This window comes from Pelobates fuscus, chromosome 2, assembly GCF_036172605.1.
Source record: "Pelobates fuscus isolate aPelFus1 chromosome 2, aPelFus1.pri, whole genome shotgun sequence".
In the NCBI taxonomy this organism is placed as follows: Eukaryota; Metazoa; Chordata; class Amphibia; order Anura; family Pelobatidae; genus Pelobates; species Pelobates fuscus.
The window spans coordinates 443330838-443352607 of record NC_086318.1 but is presented as its reverse complement, the minus strand read 5'-3'; the positions used below and the strand labels follow the sequence as shown (position 1 = coordinate 443352607).

General features: G+C 43.9%; 1 protein-coding gene across 1 annotated transcript in view; it reads left to right on the top strand.

The window, feature by feature from the left end:
• LOC134586452 (uncharacterized) overlaps nucleotides 1–21212 on the top strand; it is a 73568-nt gene extending 52356 nt beyond the window's left edge. Inside the window, exons 11-13 of the mRNA XM_063441967.1 lie at nucleotides 1183–1312; nucleotides 2422–2564; nucleotides 20978–21212. Coding sequence (XP_063298037.1) covers nucleotides 1183–1312; nucleotides 2422–2564; nucleotides 20978–21212 — 508 coding nt within the window. The remainder of the gene's footprint in view (nucleotides 1–1182; nucleotides 1313–2421; nucleotides 2565–20977) is intronic.
• Nucleotides 21213–21770: the final 558 nt, after the last annotated feature.

Here is a 21770-nt window from a genome sequence, read left to right as displayed (position 1 = left end):
CAGTAAGATCTGTGAGAGTGTGTGCTGGAGTGTGGCAGACTGCTAAGACTGGAAGTAGGTGACTGTCATTATTTTCGGCTAATCTCCCCTCCATCCTATGGCAGAGACAGTATAGATCTATGGGACTTTCCTACACTGTATCTCTCGTTATCTCTGTCTGGTAAAATCAGATGATTAGGAAATTTGGTGTTTTGGTGATTTACAGCAGTCTCACCATACATATGCCCTTAAGGAAAGGACATTAGAAAAGGGACCCTACACTGGGTGACTCTTCTCCTAAAAAATATATCCTCCGGGGGTTGGATAGCTACTCAAAGAATATTATGTCCTGTTTACTAGCGCAGGAGACAATGAAGTAAAGCACTGGTGGGCTGTAAGTCAAAGTAAAAGACATCAAATAAGATCAAACTATTACTATAGTAAGAGACAAACACGTCATGGTGAGGAGCAGCCGTACACCAAAAACTGGATACTGAGTGTCAGCCAGGTACATAGATAGATCTATGGTGGGGTCCATGGCAGGTCTGTGGTGGGATCCATGGTAGATCTATGGTGGATTCCAGGGCAAATCTGTGGTGGGATCCATGTTAGGTCTGTGGTGGGATGAATGGCAGATCTATGGTAAAATTCATGGCAAGTTTATAGTTGGATCCATGGAAAATCTATAGTGAGATCCATGGTGGGTCTCTGGTGGGATCCATGATAAGTCTGTGGTGGAATCCAGGGCGGGTCTATGGTGAGATCCATGGCAGGTGTAAGGGGAGAACCAGGGCAGCTCTCTGGTGGGATCTTTGGTATGTATGTGGTGGAAACCTTGGCAGGTTTGTGGTGGGACCCTTGGCAGGTCTAAGGCGTGATCCATGGCAGGCGGGATCCAGGGCAGAACTGTGGTGGGATCCATGGTAGGCCTGTGATGGAAACCACAGGAGAATTAATGCTGACCTGCAGTTGGAGGCATGAAAAATGCTTTCAGTTATAAATTTTCAATATTCCTCTGTTTCCCTTCCAATACAATATATATACAATATACAATATAGAAACTATATAAATTTAAATTAAAAAAAACATTATTGCAATAATAATGTGCTAAGATGAAACAAATGCATTTAAATGTCTGTGATATTCTTCACGTAATCCCTATCTTTCGATAAGCGAAGCCATCAACATGTGTCTGTGTTTCAGGAACAAGGTTGGCCATAGAAAGGTTCTCCTGACATCGCAGGATAGCATGTCAATCTCTGAGAGGGAATCACTAAGCTTCGAAGACACAGTGGCTCACCCAGACAGGAAACAGAAAGAAATCCCAAGCGAGGTAAGATCTTCAGAAACTTGTGATCATTCTGACTTCAGTCACAAGGTTACAGTGAGAGGAAATCTATTAAACCCCAGAAGGACTTAGCTTCTCCCACACTCGCTGGGTGGCAGTCGCAGATCATACCCCACACAGGGCGCAGATCTATATAAATGGTATAGTACAAAGATAAATGGGTTAATATATTTGGGGATAAATTGAAATTCTCCAATTTGAGACTTAGACAATAGCAGAAGCCCCGTGATGAAGATGCTTTTGAAATCTTGTGAATGTCCACTAAAGACAAAATGTAAACATGGTGACCTAAAATCCCACGCCTACCACCTCGGGAAACAGGAAGAGGTTCTCCTGCTCATTTGTTTTCTAACCACTGTGGTTGTTTTTTTTGGGGGGGTTGGATAATATATAATTACACTTAAACGTAAAGAAAATAATTTTCATTCATTCTGCAACCAAATCCTACCAGCAGATGAATTGATACACGTTTCCTGGTCCAAATGTGCAGAATTCTGTTCTGATTGTCATACTTTTTACACTACGTTTGTTCTCCTCTAGACTAGTCTGCACTTACTTGTTCATTTTTTTGATATCATGGAAATCTGCCGGCCAGCTTCGCTATTTATTGAATTTGAGATTTAATGTTAGTGGGTCTGATTGACATCTCCGATGCCTATAAACACAGAAGGTTCTCAGACCCCTCTACCGCCCCACAAATAATCCAGCTCTCTGTTTGTTCCGTAATCTGGAAGAGCCAAGAAATACATCTGTTGTTACCAAAGCAAATAAAGTCAACTGCAAGGACCACGTAGCAAAATGAAATAAATCAAAATCCATCTAAAGTAAAAATCTTTCTGTAGCCAGGAAAAGCACCTCTAGTGGACAGATACCTGTAGGCAGCAGCCCAGTGGCAGATCTGAACCTGAATATCAGGAAAGCTATTTGGTTTTATCCTGTTTATATGAAGTGGAACTTGCAGTTTGAGCATCTCTTTCTTACATTTTGGTTTTCTGCCATTTGTCGATTTCCGTTGGCTGCTGAGTGATATTTTTTATTTAGTTTTCTTTTGCTACATTTTTTTTTTTTACTTCATATAATCTTCCTTTCCCCAGGTTAGACCTCCACAGCAATATCCTGACAAGGGAAGCGTGGGCTTCATGGAGAAGATCTGCAGCAATCCGCTTTTACACAGAATTATCCCCGCTTTGCAGAGTGACCATCAGGCCGGGGGAACCTTCCTTCATTATCTTAAGAGGTGACCACTAAATAGCACAGGTTACATTACAGAACCCCGGCTCATAGAGGGTTCTCATTGCTATCCAGTAACTGTGTGACAATGACAAATAACGTTCTCTCAACATTCATGTGTCACAGTTAGTGAACCCAATGCATACCTCCCAAGTGTCCCTATTTCGGAGGGACGTTCCCTATTTTGGGCCCAAATCCCTTTTTTTTCTTTTCTAATCTCTCTCTTTTCTAGGAGCTCCATATTGTTGGTGTGTCTGAGTATAACAGGGCTCCACAGCAATAATACTCCCAGTAATGTGTCTGAGTGTATAACAGAGCTTCACAGCAATAATACTCCCAGTAATGTGTCTGAGTGTATAACAGAGCTCCACAGCAATAATACTCCCAGTAATGTGACTGAGCGTATAACAGAGCCCCACAGCAATAATACTCCCAGTAATGTGTCTGAGTGTATAACAGAGCTTCACAGCAATAATACTCCCAGTAATGTGTCTGAGTGTATAACAGAGCTCCACAGCAATAACACTCCCAGTAATGTGTCTGAGTGTATAACAGAGCTTCACAGCAATAATACTCCCAGTAATGTGTCTGAGTGTATAACAGAGCTCCACAGCAATAATACTCCCAGTAATGTGACTGAGCGTATAACAGAGCCCCACAGCAATAATACTCCCAGTAATGTGTCTGAGTGTATAACAGAGCTTCACAGCAATAATACTCCCAGTAATGTGTCTGAGTGTATAACAGAGCTCCACAGCAATAACACTCCCAGTAATGTGTCTGAGTGTATAACAGAGCTCCACAGCAATAACACTCCCAGTAATGTGTCTGGGTGTATAACAGAGCTTCACAGCAATAATACTCCCAGTAATGTGTCTGAGTGTATAACAGAGCCCCACAGCAATAATACTCCCAGTAATGTGTCTGAGTGTATCACAGGGCTCCACAGCAATAATACTCCCAGTAATGTGTCTGAGTGTATAACAGAGCTCCACAGCAATAACACTCCCAGTAATGTGTCTGAGTGTATAACAGAGCTCCACAGCAATAACACTCCCAGTAATGTGTCTGAGTATAACAGGGCTCCACAGCAATAATACTCCCAGTAATGTGTCTGAGTGTATAACAGAGCTTCACAGCAATAATACTCCCAGTAATGTGTCTGAGTGTATAACAGAGCTCCACAGCAATAATACTCCCAGTAATGTGACTGAGCGTATAACAGAGCCCCACAGCAATAATACTCCCAGTAATGTGTCTGAGTGTATAACAGAGCTTCACAGCAATAATACTCCCAGTAATGTGTCTGAGTGTATAACAGAGCTCCACAGCAATAACACTCCCAGTAATGTGTCTGAGTGTATAACAGAGCTCCACAGCAATAACACTCCCAGTAATGTGTCTGGGTGTATAACAGAGCTTCACAGCAATAATACTCCCAGTAATGTGTCTGAGTGTATAACAGAGCCCCACAGCAATAATACTCCCAGTAATGTGTCTGAGTGTATCACAGGGCTCCACAGCAATAATACTCCCAGTAATGTGTCTGAGTGTATAACAGAGCTCCACAGCAATAACACTCCCAGTAATGTGTCTGAGTGTATAACAGAGCTCCACAGCAATAACACTCCCAGTAATGTGTCTGGGTGTATAACAGAGCTTCACAGCAATAATACTCCCAGTAATGTGTCTGAGTGTATAACAGAGCCCCACAGCAATAATACTCCCAGTAATGTGTCTGAGTGTATCACAGGGCTCCACAGCAATAATACTCCCAGTAATGTGTCTGGGTGTATAACAGAGCGTCACAGCAATAATACTCCCAGTAATGTGTCTGAGTGTATAACAGAGCCCCACAGTAATAATACTCCCAGTAATGTGTCTGAGTGTATAACAAAGCTCCACAGCAATACTACTCCCAGTAATGTGTCTGTGTGTATAACAGAGCTTCACAGCAATAATACTCCCAGTAATGTGTCTGAGTGTATAACAGAGCCCCACAGCAATAATACTCCCAGTAATGTGTCTGAGTGCATAACAGAGCTCCGCAGTAATAATACTCCCAGTAATGTGTCCGAGTGTATAACAGAGCTCCACAGCAATAATACTCCCAGTAATGTGTCTGAGGGTATAACAGAGCTCCACAGCAATAATACTCCCAGTAATGTGTCTGAGTGTATAACAGAGCTCCACAGCAATAATACTCCCAGTAATGTGTCTGAGTGTATAACAGAGCTCCACAGCAATAATACTCCCAGTAATGTGTCTGAGTGTATAACAGAGCTCCACAGCGATAATACTCCCAGTAATGTGTCTGAGTGTATAACAGAGCTCCACAGTAATAATACTCCCAGTAATGTGTCCGAGTGTATAACAGAGCTCCACATCAATAATACTCCCAGTAATGTGTCTGAGTGTATAACAGAGCTCCACAGCAATAATACTCCCAGTAATGTGTCTGAGTGCATAACAGAGCTCCGCAGTAATAATACTCCCAGTAATGTGTCCGAGTGTATAACAGAGCTCCACAGGAATAATACTCCCAGTAATGTGTCTGAGGGTATAACAGAGCTCAGATAAAGTTCTATTGTGATAGATGGGATTGTGGAGTGATGTACAGGGCTCTGCAGTAATAGATCAGACTAATTTCTCTCTATTCATAAACAGGGCTATACATAGGACACAAGGTCACACATTTAGACTGGAAGAAAGGAGATTTAGTCTAAGGCAAAGGAAAGGTTTTTTACAATAAGAACAATCAGGATGTGAAATTCTCTGCCTGAAGAGGTGGTTTTGTCAGAGTCACTACAGATGTTTAAACAGCAATTGGATAAATATTTGAAAAACATAACATACGGGGATCCAGAGCTTTTCTGGGAAGCTCCCGCCCTACCTGAGCAGAATGCTCTCCCCGGCTGATCCCACCTCCTACAACCTCCGATCCAGTACCAACACTTTGCTTAGTCTACCTCAATACAAAAAGAAAGCAGCCCGATCCTCCTTCTCCTACAGAGCACCGCAATTATGGAACGACCTCCCGCACACTTTCAAATCTTCCCCATGCCTAGAGTCCTTTAAGAGATCCCTCTCTACATACCTCAAAACAGAATGCCCATGTCATGGTTGATTATATATTTCCTACCTGTTCTATGTTACATTCTGTATATATTGTGTAATAATATAGTTTTTATATTTAATTGTACCCTAATGTATCAATGCAATTATTTGTGGACCCAGGACATACTTGAAAACAAGAGAAATCTCAATGTATCTTTCCTGGTAAAATATTTTATGAATAAAATAAAATTAAAAATAAATAAATCAATATAATTTCTAATTAGTGGGGTAATACCTTCTTGATCCAATGAGATACCTGACTGCCATTTTGGGGTCAAGAAGGAATTGCTTCCTAATTTGTTGCACAATTGGAAGTACTTCAAACTGTTGGTTTTTTTTGCCTTTTTTTGGATCAACAGCAAAAACCAAATGTGAGGAAGGCTGAACTTGATGGACGCAAGTCTCTTTCCAGCTATGTTACTATGTAACTCTACTGTGAGGTTCTACATTAATAAATAAACTCTGCAGCATTGGCGGATCCAGGGGGGGGGGCAACGGGGCAATTGCCCCCCCCCCCCCGAGATTCCCCCCTGCCGGCTAGTGCAGGGCTGGCATTCCCAAGCGCCAGCCCTGCAATGTGCCTGCGGATCGGGGAGAGTGATCAGTGATCTCCCTCCCCGGTCCGCTGGCACTGTGCTGACAGCCGGCAGGGGAGGGAGAGAGGACCCGGGAGCTGTTACCAGCAGCTCCTCCGGGTCCTCCTCTCGCGAGATTTGGAGCGTTGCCGCGGTTACCACGGCAACGCTCCAAATCTCGCGAGAGTGATCTCTAGCCCTGGAGCGCGGGCTAGAGTTCACTGGAACCACTGGACCACCAGGGATTCCCCACTGGGACCACCAGGGATCCAGAAATGTCCCCCTCCTCCTCAATAAAGGTAAGAAGGGAGGGGGGGCATAAATATATTTCATTAAATACATTTTTTTTTGTTTTTATTTATTAAAAAAGCCCCCCTTCCCTCCTCCCCTCCCCCCCATACACACTGCCCCACATACACTGCCCCATACACACACTATACACACACTACACACACTGCCCCCATACACACACTGACCCCATACACACACTGCCCCCATACACACACTGACCCCATACACACACTGCCCCCATACACACACGGCCCCCATACACACACGGCCCCCATACACACACTACAAACACTACACACACTGCCCCACATACACACACTGACCCCATACACACACTGACCCCATACACACACTGACCCCATACACACACTGACCCCATACACACACGGCCCCCATACACACACTGCCCCCATACACACACTACAAACACTACACACACTGCCCCACATACACACACTGACCCCATACAGACACTACACACACTGACCCCATACACACACTGACCCCATACACACACTGACCCCATACACACACTGTCCCCATACACACACTGTCCCCATACACACACTGTCCCCATATACACACTATCCCCATACACACACTGCCCCACAAACACTGCCCCATACACACTACACACACTTCCCCCTTACACACTGACCCCATACACACACTGCCCCACAAACACTGCCCCACATACAAACACTACACACACTGACCCCATACACACACTGTCCACATACAAACACTGCCCCCATACACACACTGCCCCCACATACACTGCCCCCATACACACACTGCCCCACAACCACTGTCCCCATACAACACTGTCCCCATACAACACTGTCCCCATACAACACTGTCCCACAAACACTGTCCCCATACAACACTGTCCCACAAACACTGTCCCCATGCACACACTGCCCCACAAACACTGCCCCATACACATACTGCCCTGCACACTGCACACCCATACACACACAGTGCCCTACACAAACTGCTGCCCCCATACACACATTGCCCCAAACACACACACACGACCCCCCCATACACACAGTGCCCCACATACACACACTGCCCCACACATACATACAGTGCCCCCATACACACACTGTCACCCTTACGCACTCACACTCACTTCACCGCTCACACACACACACTGCACCTTTCACACACACTTCACCCCTAACACACACCACTTCTCCTATGCCCTATATCCCAGCAGACCCCAGGTAAGTTGTCAAACTGTTCTTAAACGGTATGACTACTTACTCTGGGGTGGGATCCTGGCACTACTGGCACCATAACTACTACACCGAGCTGTAGTGGTTATTGTGCCAGGATTTTTTTTTTTAAATAATCTACAAGTGCCCCTCCCGAGATCAGGCTCTACAATCATTGATAGAGTTTTGCTTTGCTAGATGGGACTCTGCAGTAATAGACGGGGCTCTGCAGTAATAGATGGGACTCTGCAGTAATAGACGGGGCTCTGCAGTAATAGACGGGGCTCTGCAGTAATAGACGGGGCTCTGCAGTAATAGACGGGGCTCTGCAGTAATAGATGGAGCTCTGCAGTAATAGACGGGGCTCTGCAGTAATAGACGGGGCTCTGCAGTAATAGATGGGACTCTGCAGTAATAGATGGGGCTCTGCAGTAATAGACGGGGCTCTGCAGTAATAGACGGGGCTCTGCAGTAATAGACAGGGCTCTGCAGTCATAGACGGGGCTCTGCAGTAATAGATGGGACTCTGCAGTCATAGACGGGGCTCTGCAGTAATAGATGGGACTCTGCAGTAATAGATGGGACTCTGCAGTAATAGATGGGACTCTGCAGTAATAGATGGGACTCTGCAGTGATAGATGGGACTATTCAGTAATAAGGGGACTCTGCAGTAATATATAACACTGTGCAGTAATTGATGGGACTCTGCAGTAATAGATAACACTGTGCAGTGATAAGGGGACTTGGCAGTATTAGATTAGACTGTACAGTGATAAGGGGACTTGGCAATACTGGATTAGACTGTGCAGTGATAAGGGGATTTGGCAGTACTAGATTAGACTGTGCAGTGATAAGGGGACTTGGCAGTACTAGATTAGACTGTACAGTGATAAGGGGACTTGGCAGTACTAGATTAGACTGTACAGTGATAAGGGGACTTGGCAGTACTAGATTAGACTGTGCAGTGATAAGGGGACTTGGCAGCACTAGATTAGACTTTACAGTGATAAGGGGACTTGGCAGTACTAGATTAGACTGTACAGTGATAAGGGGACTTGGCAGTACTAGATTAGACTGTACAGTGATAATGGGACTTGGCAGTACTAGATTAGACTGTACAGTGATAATGGGACTTGGCAGTACTAGATTAGACTGTGCAGTGATAAGGGGACTTGGCAGTACTAGATTAGACTGTACAGTGATAAGGGGACTTGGCAGTACTAGATTAGACTGTACAGTGATAAGGGGACTTGGCAGTACTAGATTAGACTGTACAGTGATAAGGGGACTCGGCAGTACTAGATTAGACTGTACAGTGATAAGGGGACTTGGCAGCACTAGATTAGACTGTACAGTGATAAGGGGACTTGGCAGTACTAGATTAGACTGTACAGTGATAAAGGGACTTGGCAGCACTAGATTAGACTGTACAGTGATAAGGGGACTTGGCAGTACTAGATTAGACTGTACAGTGATAAGGGGACTTGGCAGTACTAGATTAGACTGTATAGTGATAAGGGGACTTGGCAGTACTAGATTAGACTGTACAGTGATAATGGGACTTGGCAGTACTAGATTAGGCTGTGCAGTGATAAGGGGACTTGGCAGTACTAGACTAGACTGTACAGTGATAAGGGGACTTGGCAGTACTAGATTAGACTGTACAGTGATAAGGGGACTTGGCAGTACTAGATTAGACTGTGCAGTGATAAGGGGACTTGGCAGTACTAGATTAGACTGTACAGTGATAAGGGGACTTGGCAGTACTAGATTAGACTGTACAGTGATAATGGGACTTGGCAGTACTAGATTAGACTGTGCAGTGATAAGGGGACTTGGCAGTACTAGATTAGACTGTAAAGTGATAAGGGGACTTGGCAGTACTAGATTAGACTGTACAGTGATAAGGGGACTTGGCAGTACTAGATTAGACTGTACAGTGATAATGGGACTTGGCAGTACTAGATTAGACTGTGCAGTGATAAGGGGACTTGGCAGTACTAGATTAGACTGTACAGTGATAAGGGGACTTGGCAGTACTAGATTAGACTGTACAGTGATAAGGGGACTTGGCAGTACTAGATTAGACTGCGCAGTGATAAGGGGACTTGGCAGTACTAGATTAGACTGTACAGTGATAAGGGGACTCGGCAGTACTAGATTAGACTGTACAGTGATAAGGGGACTTGGCAGTACTAGACTAGACTGTACAGTGATAAGGGGACTTGGCAGTACTAGACTAGACTGTACAGTTGATGTGGGATTATTAAAAATCTTTATTGTACTTGTATTGAATTATTGTACTAACTCCATTTTAACTTTATACTGTGACAATCCTCCATTTTGTCCTCCTAACCTGACTTCTTCAATCCTCCATTTTGTCCTCATAACCTAACTTGTTCATTTTAAAACTACCTTACATGACAGAATTTCCCAGCACATCTAATACAATAGACAAAGACTGTATTTTCTATAAAGACATGATTAACACAGAAATTGCTGACTTTTCCTTAACTTGCAACATAGTATAATTTGAAGGCCATGAGAACACAGTAGTAATGAAATGTTCTATTCATAAGAGACCTTGCACCTGGCCACGAGGCCTGAGATCACCGACCGTGTAAAATGACGCTCAAGACCCCCTTGTCCCCACCCGTGTCCAGAACAATCCCACCTCTTGGTGGGTGGGCACGGGACTAACCACTTAGTTTTTGAGCCAATTAATAATATTGATAGGAGGACACTAATCCCGACACTTAACAATTAATCCAATTAATGATGTTTATTTGCTGATATTCTAATAATCAATGATGACGTAAAATGCCTCTTAAAAGGGCCTGCGCGCCCGCTTTTTAATCACTTGCCAATAAATTTTCTCGAAGTTATTTTAACCTGAACCTTGTGTGTCAGACTTAATTACTTCAGCGTATATACGCAATTCAATTTTATTAATTTGGACAGGAACAGATAGACATTTAAACATTTTGGTTTACTGCTAAAAAGTACCATAACACAGTGATAAGGGGACTTGGCACTACTAGATTAGACTGTACAGTGATAAGGGGACTTGGCAGTACTAGATTCTGTACAGTGATAAGGGGACTTGGCAGTACTAGATTAGACTGTACAGTGATAAGGGGACTCGGCAGTACTAGATTAGACTGTGCAGTGATAAGGGGACTTGGCAGTACTAGATTAGACTGTACAGTGATAAGGGGACTTGGCAGTACTAGATTAGACTGTACAGTGATAAGGGGACTTGGCAGTACTAGATTAGACTGTGCAGTGATAAGGGGACTTGGCAGTACTAGATTAGACTGTACAGTGATAAGGGGACTTGGCAGTACTAGATTAGACTGTGCAGTGATAAGGGGACTTGGCAGTACTAGATTAGACTGTGCAGTGATAAGGGGACTTGGCAGTACTAGATTTTACTGTACAGTGATAAGGGGACTTGGCAGTACTAGATTAGACTGTGCAGTGATAAGGGGACTTGGCAGTACTAGATTAGACTGTACAGTGATAAGGGGACTTGGCAGTACTAGATTAGACTGTGCAGTGATAAGGGGACTTGGCAGTACTAGATTAGACTGTGCAGTGATAAAGAGACTTGGCAGTACTAGATTAGACTGTACAGTGATAAAGAGACTTGGCAGTACTAGATTAGACTGTGCAGTGATAAGATAAGGGGACTTGGCAGTACTAGATTAGACTGTACAGTGATAAAGAGACTTGGCAGTACTAGATTAGACTGTGCAGTGATAAGGGGACTTGGCAGTACTAGATTAGACTGTACAGTGATAAGGGGACTTGGCAGTACTAGATTAGACTGTGCAGTGATAAGGGGACTTGGCAGTACTAGATTAGACTGTACAGTGATAAGGGGACTTGGCAGTACTAGATTAGACTGTGCAGTGATAAGGGGACTTGGCAGTACTAGATTAGACTGTGCAGTGATAAAGAGACTTGGCAGTACTAGATTAGACTGTACAGTGATAAAGAGACTTGGCAGTACTAGATTAGACTGTACAGTGATAAGGAGACTTGGCAGTACTAGATTAGACTGTGCAGTGATAAGGGGACTTGGCAGTACTAGATTAGACTGTGCAGTGATAAGGGGACTTGGCAGTACTAGATTAGACTGTACAGTGATAATGGGACTTGGCAGTACTAGATTAGGCTGTGCAGTGATAAGGGGACTTGGCAGTACTAGATTAGACTGTGCAGTGATAAGGGGACTCGGCAGTACTAGATTAGACTGTACAGTGATAAAGAGACTTGGCAGTACTAGATTAGACTGTACAGTGATAAGGGGACTCGGCAGTACTAGATTAGACTGTACAGTGATAAAAAGACTTGGCAGTACTAGATTAGACTGTACAGTGATAAGGGGACTTGGCAGTACTAGATTAGACTGTGCAGTGATAAGGGGACTTGGCAGTACTAGATTAGACTGTACAGTGATAAGGGGACTTGGCAGTACTAGATTAGACTGTGCAGTGATAAGGGGACTTGGCAGTACTAGATTAGACTGTACAGTGATAAGGGGACTTGGCAGTACTAGATTAGACTGTGCAGTGATAAGGGGACTTGGCAGTACTAGATTAGACTGTGCAGTGATAAGGGGACTTGGCAGTACTAGATTAGACTGTACAGTGATAAGGGGACTTGGCAGTACTAGATTAGACTGTGCAGTGATAAGGGGACTTGGCAGTACTAGATTAGACTGTACAGTGATAAGGGGACTTGGCAGTACTAGATTAGACTGTGCAGTGATAAGGGGACTTGGCAGTACTAGATTAGACTGTGCAGTGATAAAGAGACTTGGCAGTACTAGATTAGACTGTACAGTGATAAAGAGACTTGGCAGTACTAGATTAGACTGTGCAGTGATAAGGGGACTTGGCAGTACTAGATTAGACTGTACAGTGATAAAGAGACTTGGCAGTACTAGATTAGACTGTGCAGTGATAAGGGGACTTGGCAGTACTAGATTGGACTGTACAGTGATAAGGGGACTTGGCAGTACTAGATTAGACTGTGCAGTGATAAGGGGACTTGGCAGTACTAGATTAGACTGTACAGTGATAAGGGGACTTGGCAGTACTAGATTAGACTGTGCAGTGATAAGGGGACTTGGCAGTACTAGATTAGACTGTGCAGTGATAAAGAGACTTGGCAGTACTAGATTAGACTGTACAGTGATAAAGAGACTTGGCAGTACTAGATTAGACTGTACAGTGATAAGGGGACTTGGCAGTACTAGATTAGACTGTGCAGTGATAAGGGGACTTGGCAGTACTAGATTAGACTGTGCAGTGATAAGGGGACTTGGCAGTACTAGATTAGACTGTACAGTGATAATGGGACTTGGCAGTACTAGATTAGGCTGTGCAGTGATAAGGGGACTTGGCAGTACTAGATTAGACTGTGCAGTGATAAGGGGACTCGGCAGTACTAGATTAGACTGTACAGTGATAAAGAGACTTGGCAGTACTAGATTAGACTGTACAGTGATAAGGGGACTCGGCAGTACTAGATTAGACTGTACAGTGATAAGGGGACTTGGCAGTACTAGATTAGACTGTGCAGTGATAAGGGGACTTGGCAGTACTAGATTAGACTGTGCAGTGATAAGGGGACTTGGCAGTACTAGATTAGACTGTACAGTGATAAGGGGACTTGGCAGTACTAGATTAGACTGTGCAGTGATAAGGGGACTTGGCAGTACTAGATTAGACTGTGCAGTGATAAGGGGACTTGGCAGTACTAGATTAGACTGTACAGTGATAAGGGGACTTGGCAGTACTAGATTAGACTGTGCAGTGATAAGGGGACTTGGCAGTACTAGATTAGACTGTACAGTGATAAGGGGACTTGGCAGTACTAGATTAGACTGTGCAGTGATAAGGGGACTTGGCAGTACTAGATTAGACTGTGCAGTGATAAAGAGACTTGGCAGTACTAGATTAGACTGTACAGTGATAAAGAGACTTGGCAGTACTAGATTAGACTGTGCAGTGATAAGGGGACTTGGCAGTACTAGATTAGACTGTACAGTGATAAAGAGACTTGGCAGTACTAGATTAGACTGTGCAGTGATAAGGGGACTTGGCAGTACTAGATTGGACTGTACAGTGATAAGGGGACTTGGCAGTACTAGATTAGACTGTGCAGTGATAAGGGGACTTGGCAGTACTAGATTAGACTGTACAGTGATAAGGGGACTTGGCAGTACTAGATTAGACTGTGCAGTGATAAGGGGACTTGGCAGTACTAGATTAGACTGTGCAGTGATAAAGAGACTTGGCAGTACTAGATTAGACTGTACAGTGATAAAGAGACTTGGCAGTACTAGATTAGACTGTACAGTGATAAGGAGACTTGGCAGTACTAGATTAGACTGTGCAGTGATAAGGGGACTTGGCAGTACTAGATTAGACTGTGCAGTGATAAGGGGACTTGGCAATACTAGATTAGACTGTACAGTGATAATGGGACTTGGCAGTACTAGATTAGGCTGTGCAGTGATAAGGGGACTTGGCAGTACTAGATTAGACTGTGCAGTGATAAGGGGACTCGGCAGTACTAGATTAGACTGTACAGTGATAAAGAGACTTGGCAGTACTAGATTAGACTGTACAGTGATAAGGGGACTCGGCAGTACTAGATTAGACTGTACAGTGATAAAGAGACTTGGCAGTACTAGATTAGACTGTACAGTGATAAGGGGACTTGGCAGTACTAGATTAGACTGTGCAGTGATAAGGGGACTTGGCAGTACTAGATTAGACTGTACAGTGATAAGGGGACTTGGCAGTACTAGATTAGACTGTGCAGTGATAAGGGGACTTGGCAGTACTAGATTAGACTGTACAGTGATAAGGGGACTTGGCAGTACTAGATTAGACTGTGCAGTGATAAGGGGACTTGGCAGTACTAGATTAGACTGTGCAGTGATAAGGGGACTTGGCAGTACTAGATTAGACTGTACAGTGATAAGGGGACTTGGCAGTACTAGATTAGACTGTGCAGTGATAAGGGGACTTGGCAGTACTAGATTAGACTGTACAGTGATAAGGGGACTTGGCAGTACTAGATTAGACTGTGCAGTGATAAGGGGACTTGGCAGTACTAGATTAGACTGTGCAGTGATAAAGAGACTTGGCAGTACTAGATTAGACTGTACAGTGATAAAGAGACTTGGCAGTACTAGATTAGACTGTGCAGTGATAAGGGGACTTGGCAGTACTAGATTAGACTGTACAGTGATAAAGAGACTTGGCAGTACTAGATTAGACTGTGCAGTGATAAGGGGACTTGGCAGTACTAGATTGGACTGTACAGTGATAAGGGGACTTGGCAGTACTAGATTAGACTGTGCAGTGATAAGGGGACTTGGCAGTACTAGATTAGACTGTACAGTGATAAGGGGACTTGGCAGTACTAGATTAGACTGTGCAGTGATAAGGGGACTTGGCAGTACTAGATTAGACTGTGCAGTGATAAAGAGACTTGGCAGTACTAGATTAGACTGTACAGTGATAAAGAGACTTGGCAGTACTAGATTAGACTGTACAGTGATAAGGGGACTTGGCAGTACTAGATTAGACTGTGCAGTGATAAGGGGACTTGGCAGTACTAGATTAGACTGTGCAGTGATAAGGGGACTTGGCAGTACTAGATTAGACTGTACAGTGATAATGGGACTTGGCAGTACTAGATTAGGCTGTGCAGTGATAAGGGGACTTGGCAGTACTAGATTAGACTGTGCAGTGATAAGGGGACTTGGCAGTACTAGATTAGACTGTACAGTGATAAGGGGACTTGGCAGTACTAGATTAGACTGTGCAGTGATAAGGGGACTTGGCAGTACTAGATTAGACTGTACAGTGATAAGGGGACTTGGCAGTACTAGATTAGACTGTACAGTGATAAGGGGACTTGGCAGTACTAGATTAGACTGTGCAGTGATAAGGGGACTTGGCAGTACTAGATTAGACTGTGCAGTGATAAGGGGACTTGGCAGTACTAGATTAGACTGTACAGTGATAAGGGGACTTGGCAGTACTAGATTAGACTGTGCAGTGATAAGGGGACTTGGCAGTACTAGATTAGACTGTACAGTGATAAGGGGACTTGGCAGTACTAGATTAGACTGTGCAGTGATAAGGGGACTTGGCAGTACTAGATTAGACTGTGCAGTGATAAAGAGACTTGGCAGTACTAGATTAGACTGTACAGTGATAAAGAGACTTGGCAGTACTAGATTAGACTGTGCAGTGATAAGGGGACTTGGCAGTACTAGATTAGACTGTACAGTGATAAAGAGACTTGGCAGTACTAGATTAGACTGTGCAGTGATAAGGGGACTTGGCAGTACTAGATTGGACTGTACAGTGATAAGGGGACTTGGCAGTACTAGATTAGACTGTGCAGTGATAAGGGGACTTGGCAGTACTAGATTAGACTGTACAGTGATAAGGGGACTTGGCAGTACTAGATTAGACTGTGCAGTGATAAGGGGACTTGGCAGTACTAGATTAGACTGTGCAGTGATAAAGAGACTTGGCAGTACTAGATTAGACTGTACAGTGATAAAGAGACTTGGCAGTACTAGATTAGACTGTACAGTGATAAGGGGACTTGGCAGTACTAGATTAGACTGTGCAGTGATAAGGGGACTTGGCAGTACTAGATTAGACTGTGCAGTGATAAGGGGACTTGGCAGTACTAGATTAGACTGTACAGTGATAATGGGACTTGGCAGTACTAGATTAGGCTGTGCAGTGATAAGGGGACTTGGCAGTACTAGATTAGACTGTGCAGTGATAAGGGGACTCGGCAGTACTAGATTAGACTGTACAGTGATAAAGAGACTTGGCAGTACTAGATTAGACTGTACAGTGATAAGGGGACTCGGCAGTACTAGATTAGACTGTACAGTGATAAGGGGACTTGGCAGTACTAGATTAGACTGTGCAGTGATAAGGGGACTTGGCAGTACTAGATTAGACTGTGCAGTGATAAGGGGACTTGGCAGTACTAGATTAGACTGTACAGTGATAATGGGACTTGGCAGTACTAGATTAGGCTGTGCAGTGATAAGGGGACTTGGCAGTACTAGATTAGACTGTGCAGTGATAAGGGGACTCGGCAGTACTAGATTAGACTGTACAGTGATAAAGAGACTTGGCAGTACTAGATTAGACTGTACAGTGATAAGGGGACTCGGCAGTACTAGATTAGACTGTACAGTGATAATGGGACTTGGCAGTACTAGATTAGGCTGTGCAGTGATAAGGGGACTTGGCAGTACTAGATTAGACTGTGCAGTGATAAGGGGACTCGGCAGTACTAGATTAGACTGTACAGTGATAAAGAGACTTGGCAGTACTAGATTAGACTGTACAGTGATAAGGGGACTCGGCAGTACTAGATTAGACTGTACAGTGATAAAGAGACTTGGCAGTACTAGATTAGACTGTGCAGTGATAAGGGGACTTGGCAGTACTAGATTAGACTGTACAGTGATAAGGGGACTTGGCAGTACTAGATTAGACTGTGCAGTGATAAGGGGACTTGGCAGTACTAGATTAGACTGTGCAGTGATAAGGGGACTTGGCAGTACTAGATTAGACTGTGCAGTGATAAGGGGACTTGGCAGTACTAGATTAGACTGTGCAGTGATAAGGGGACTTGGCAGTACTAGATTAGACTGTGCAGTGATAAGGGGACTTGGCAGTACTAGATTAGACTGTGCAGTGATAAGGGGACTTGGCAGTACTAGATTAGACTGTGCAGTGATAAGGGGACTTGGCAGTACTAGATTAGACTGTACAGTGATAATGGGACTTGGCAGTACTAGATTAGGCTGTGCAGTGATAAGGGGACTTGGCAGTACTAGATTAGACTGTGCAGTGATAAGGGGACTCGGCAGTACTAGATTAGACTGTACAGTGATAAAGAGACTTGGCAGTACTAGATTAGACTGTACAGTGATAAGGGGACTCGGCAGTACTAGATTAGACTGTACAGTGATAATGGGACTTGGCAGTACTAGATTAGGCTGTGCAGTGATAAGGGGACTTGGCAGTACTAGATTAGACTGTGCAGTGATAAGGGGACTCGGCAGTACTAGATTAGACTGTACAGTGATAAAGAGACTTGGCAGTACTAGATTAGACTGTACAGTGATAAGGGGACTCGGCAGTACTAGATTAGACTGTACAGTGATAAAGAGACTTGGCAGTACTAGATTAGACTGTGCAGTGATAAGGGGACTTGGCAGTACTAGATTCGACTGTACAGTGATAAGGGGACTTGGCAGTACTAGATTAGACTGTGCAGTGATAAGGGGACTTGGCAGTACTAGATTAGACTGTGCAGTGATAAGGGGACTTGGCAGTACTAGATTAGACTGTGCAGTGATAAGGGGACTTGGCAGTACTAGATTAGACTGTGCAGTGATAAGGGGACTTGGCAGTACTAGATTAGACTGTGCAGTGATAAGGGGACTTGGCAGTACTAGATTAGACTGTACAGTGATAAGGGGACTTGGCAGTACTAGATTAGACTGTGCAGTGATAAGGGGACTTGGCAGTACTAGATTAGACTGTGCAGTGATAATGGGACTTGGCAGTACTAGATTAGACTGTGCAGTGATAAGGGGACTTGGCAGTACTAGATTAGACTGTGCAGTGATAAGGGGACTTGGCAGTACTAGATTAGACTGTGCAGTGATAAGGGGACTTGGCAGTACTAGATTAGACTGTGCAGTGATAAGGGGACTTGGCAGTACTAGATTAGACTGTGCAGTGATAATGGGACTTGGCAGTACTAGATTAGGCTGTGCAGTGATAAGGGGACTTGGCAGTACTAGATTAGACTGTGCAGTGATAAGGGGACTCGGCAGTACTAGATTAGACTGTACAGTGATAAAGAGACTTGGCAGTACTAGATTAGACTGTACAGTGATAAGGGGACTCGGCAGTACTAGATTAGACTGTACAGTGATAATGGGACTTGGCAGTACTAGATTAGGCTGTGCAGTGATAAGGGGACTTGGCAGTACTAGATTAGACTGTGCAGTGATAAGGGGACTCGGCAGTACTAGATTAGACTGTACAGTGATAAAGAGACTTGGCAGTACTAGATTAGACTGTACAGTGATAAGGGGACTCGGCAGTACTAGATTAGACTGTACAGTGATAAAGAGACTTGGCAGTACTAGATTAGACTGTGCAGTGATAAGGGGACTTGGCAGTACTAGATTAGACTGTACAGTGATAAGGGGACTTGGCAGTACTAGATTAGACTGTGCAGTGATAAGGGGACTTGGCAGTACTAGATTAGACTGTGCAGTGATAAGGGGACTTGGCAGTACTAGATTAGACTGTACAGTGATAAGGGGACTTGGCAGTACTAGATTAGACTGTACAGTGATAAGGGGACTTGGCAGTACTAGATTAGACTGTGCAGTGATAAGGGGACTTGGCAGTACTAGATTAGACTGTGCAGTGATAAGGGGACTTGGCAGTACTAGATTAGACTGTGCAGTGATAAGGGGACTTGGCAGTACTAGATTAGACTGTGCAGTGATAAGGGGACTTGGCAGTACTAGATTAGACTGTGCAGTGATAAGGGGACTTGGCAGTACTAGATTAGACTGTACAGTGATAAGGGGACTTGGCAGTACTAGATTAGACTGTGCAGTGATAAGGGGACTTGGCAGTACTAGATTAGACTGTACAGTGATAAGGGGACTCGGCAGTACTAGATTAGACTGTACAGTGATAAAGAGACTTGGCAGTATTAGATTAGACTGTACAGTGATAAGGGGACTTGGCAGTACTAGATTAGACTGTACAGTGATAAGGGGACTTGGCAGTACTAGATTAGACTGTACAGTGATAAAGAGACTTGGCAGTACTAGATTAGACTGTGCAGTGATAAGGGGACTTGGCAGTACTAGATTAGACTGTACAGTGATAAGGGGACTTGGCAGTACTAGATTAGACTGTGCAGTGATAAGGGGACTTGGCAGTACTAGATTAGACTGTGCAGTGATAAGGGGACTTGGCAGTACTAGATTAGACTGTGCAGTGATAAGGGGACTTGGCAGTACTAGATTAGACTGTGCAGTGATAAGGGGACTTGGCAGTACTAGATTAGACTGTGCAGTGATAAGGGGACTTGGCAGTACTAGATTAGACTGTGCAGTGATAAGGGGACTTGGCAGTACTAGATTAGACTGTACAGTGATAAAGGGACTCGGCAGTACTAGATTAGACTGTACAGTGATAAGGGGACTCGGCAGTACTAGATTAGACTGTACAGTGATAAAGAGACTTGGCAGTACTAGATTAGACTGTACAGTGATAAAGAGACTTGGCAGTACTAGACTAGACTGTACAGTGATAAGGGGACTTGGCAGTACTAGATTAGACTGTGCAGTGATAAGGGGACTTGGCAGTACTAGATTAGACTGTGCAGTGATAAGGGGACTTGGCAGTACTAGATTAGACTGTGCAGTGATAAGGGGACTTGGCAGTACTAGATTAGACTGTACAGTGATAAGGGGACTTGGCAGTACTAGATTAGACTGTGCAGTGATAAGGGGACTTGGCAGTACTAGATTAGACTGTACAGTGATAATGGGACTTGGCAGTACTAGATTAGACTGTACAGTGATAAGGGGACTTGGCAGTACTAGATTAGACTGTGCAGTGATAAGGGGACTTGGCAGTACTAGATTAGACTGTACAGTGATAAGGGGACTCGGCAGTACTAGATTAGACTGTACAGTGATAAGGGGACTCGGCAGTACTAGATTAGACTGTACAGTGATAAAGAGACTTGGCAGTACTAGATTAGACTGTGCAGTGATAAGGGGACTTGGCAGTACTAGATTAGACTGTACAGTGATAAAGAGACTTGGCAGTACTAGATTAGACTGTGCAGTGATAAGGGGACTTGGCAGTACTAGATTAGACTGTGCAGTGATAAGGGGACTTGGCAGTACTAGATTAGACTGTGCAGTGATAAGGGGACTCGGCAGTACTAGACTAGACTGTGCAGTGATAATGGGGACTCGGCCGTAATAGATGGACTGTGCAGTAATAGATAACACTGTGCAGTGATATCCAGATGAAAGATTCCAATGACGAGGCCACGTGTAAGTGGATAAACTGACGTGTTACATTTTTCACTGACAGGTTTGAGTCACTGCAGAAGATTCAGGCTTTTTATCTATGGAAGGAATTGAGTGATTTCAATGACTGGGAATCACACCAAACAAACAGTGCATGCCAACACCAACCTAGCGGGTATACTGATGGCCTACACGTCAGGCCTGGCCACACACAGACAGGTAAGAGACATGCAGGAGAGGATGGCTTTACAAAACTCTCAATCCAGAAACCTGGAGGACAATTGCAGATACGCCGATAGAAACATATCTACAAACACTGAAATCCATAGAGCTGCATTAGATACATGGCTATCCTGAAGTTTGAAGGTCCAGCTGGAATTCCTACACATTTATTTCCTGTATTTGTTTTCGCCAGGTTTGGTTGTTGGGAAATCAGGGGTTAGATAAAATCAATAAAAAAACACACAGGGCGCCTCAATCACTAATATTTACCAGCCTTGTGTGGGATATCTCAAAGTAGAAAACAGAAAAAAAAAAACAAACAAAAAAATTGTTAAAATTATATACAATTTATTGAAAATAGGAGTTAAAAAATACATACGGTATATTGAATTTTGTTTGTAACTGAATATTTAATTTGGGGTCAGTAATTAGGATCACTTTTTTAGGGGCAGAGCTGTTTTTCACATTTTCTGTATATTTCGTTGAACGCCAATACAATATTCTATGATGTAAACTATAATAAAATAGAACACTATCGCAGGATGTTTGCCTGTTAGCTTATCATAGTTTATTTAATGAATTCATAGAGTGCATACTGTGAGTTACATGTTGTTTAAAGAGCATGTGTTACCTTA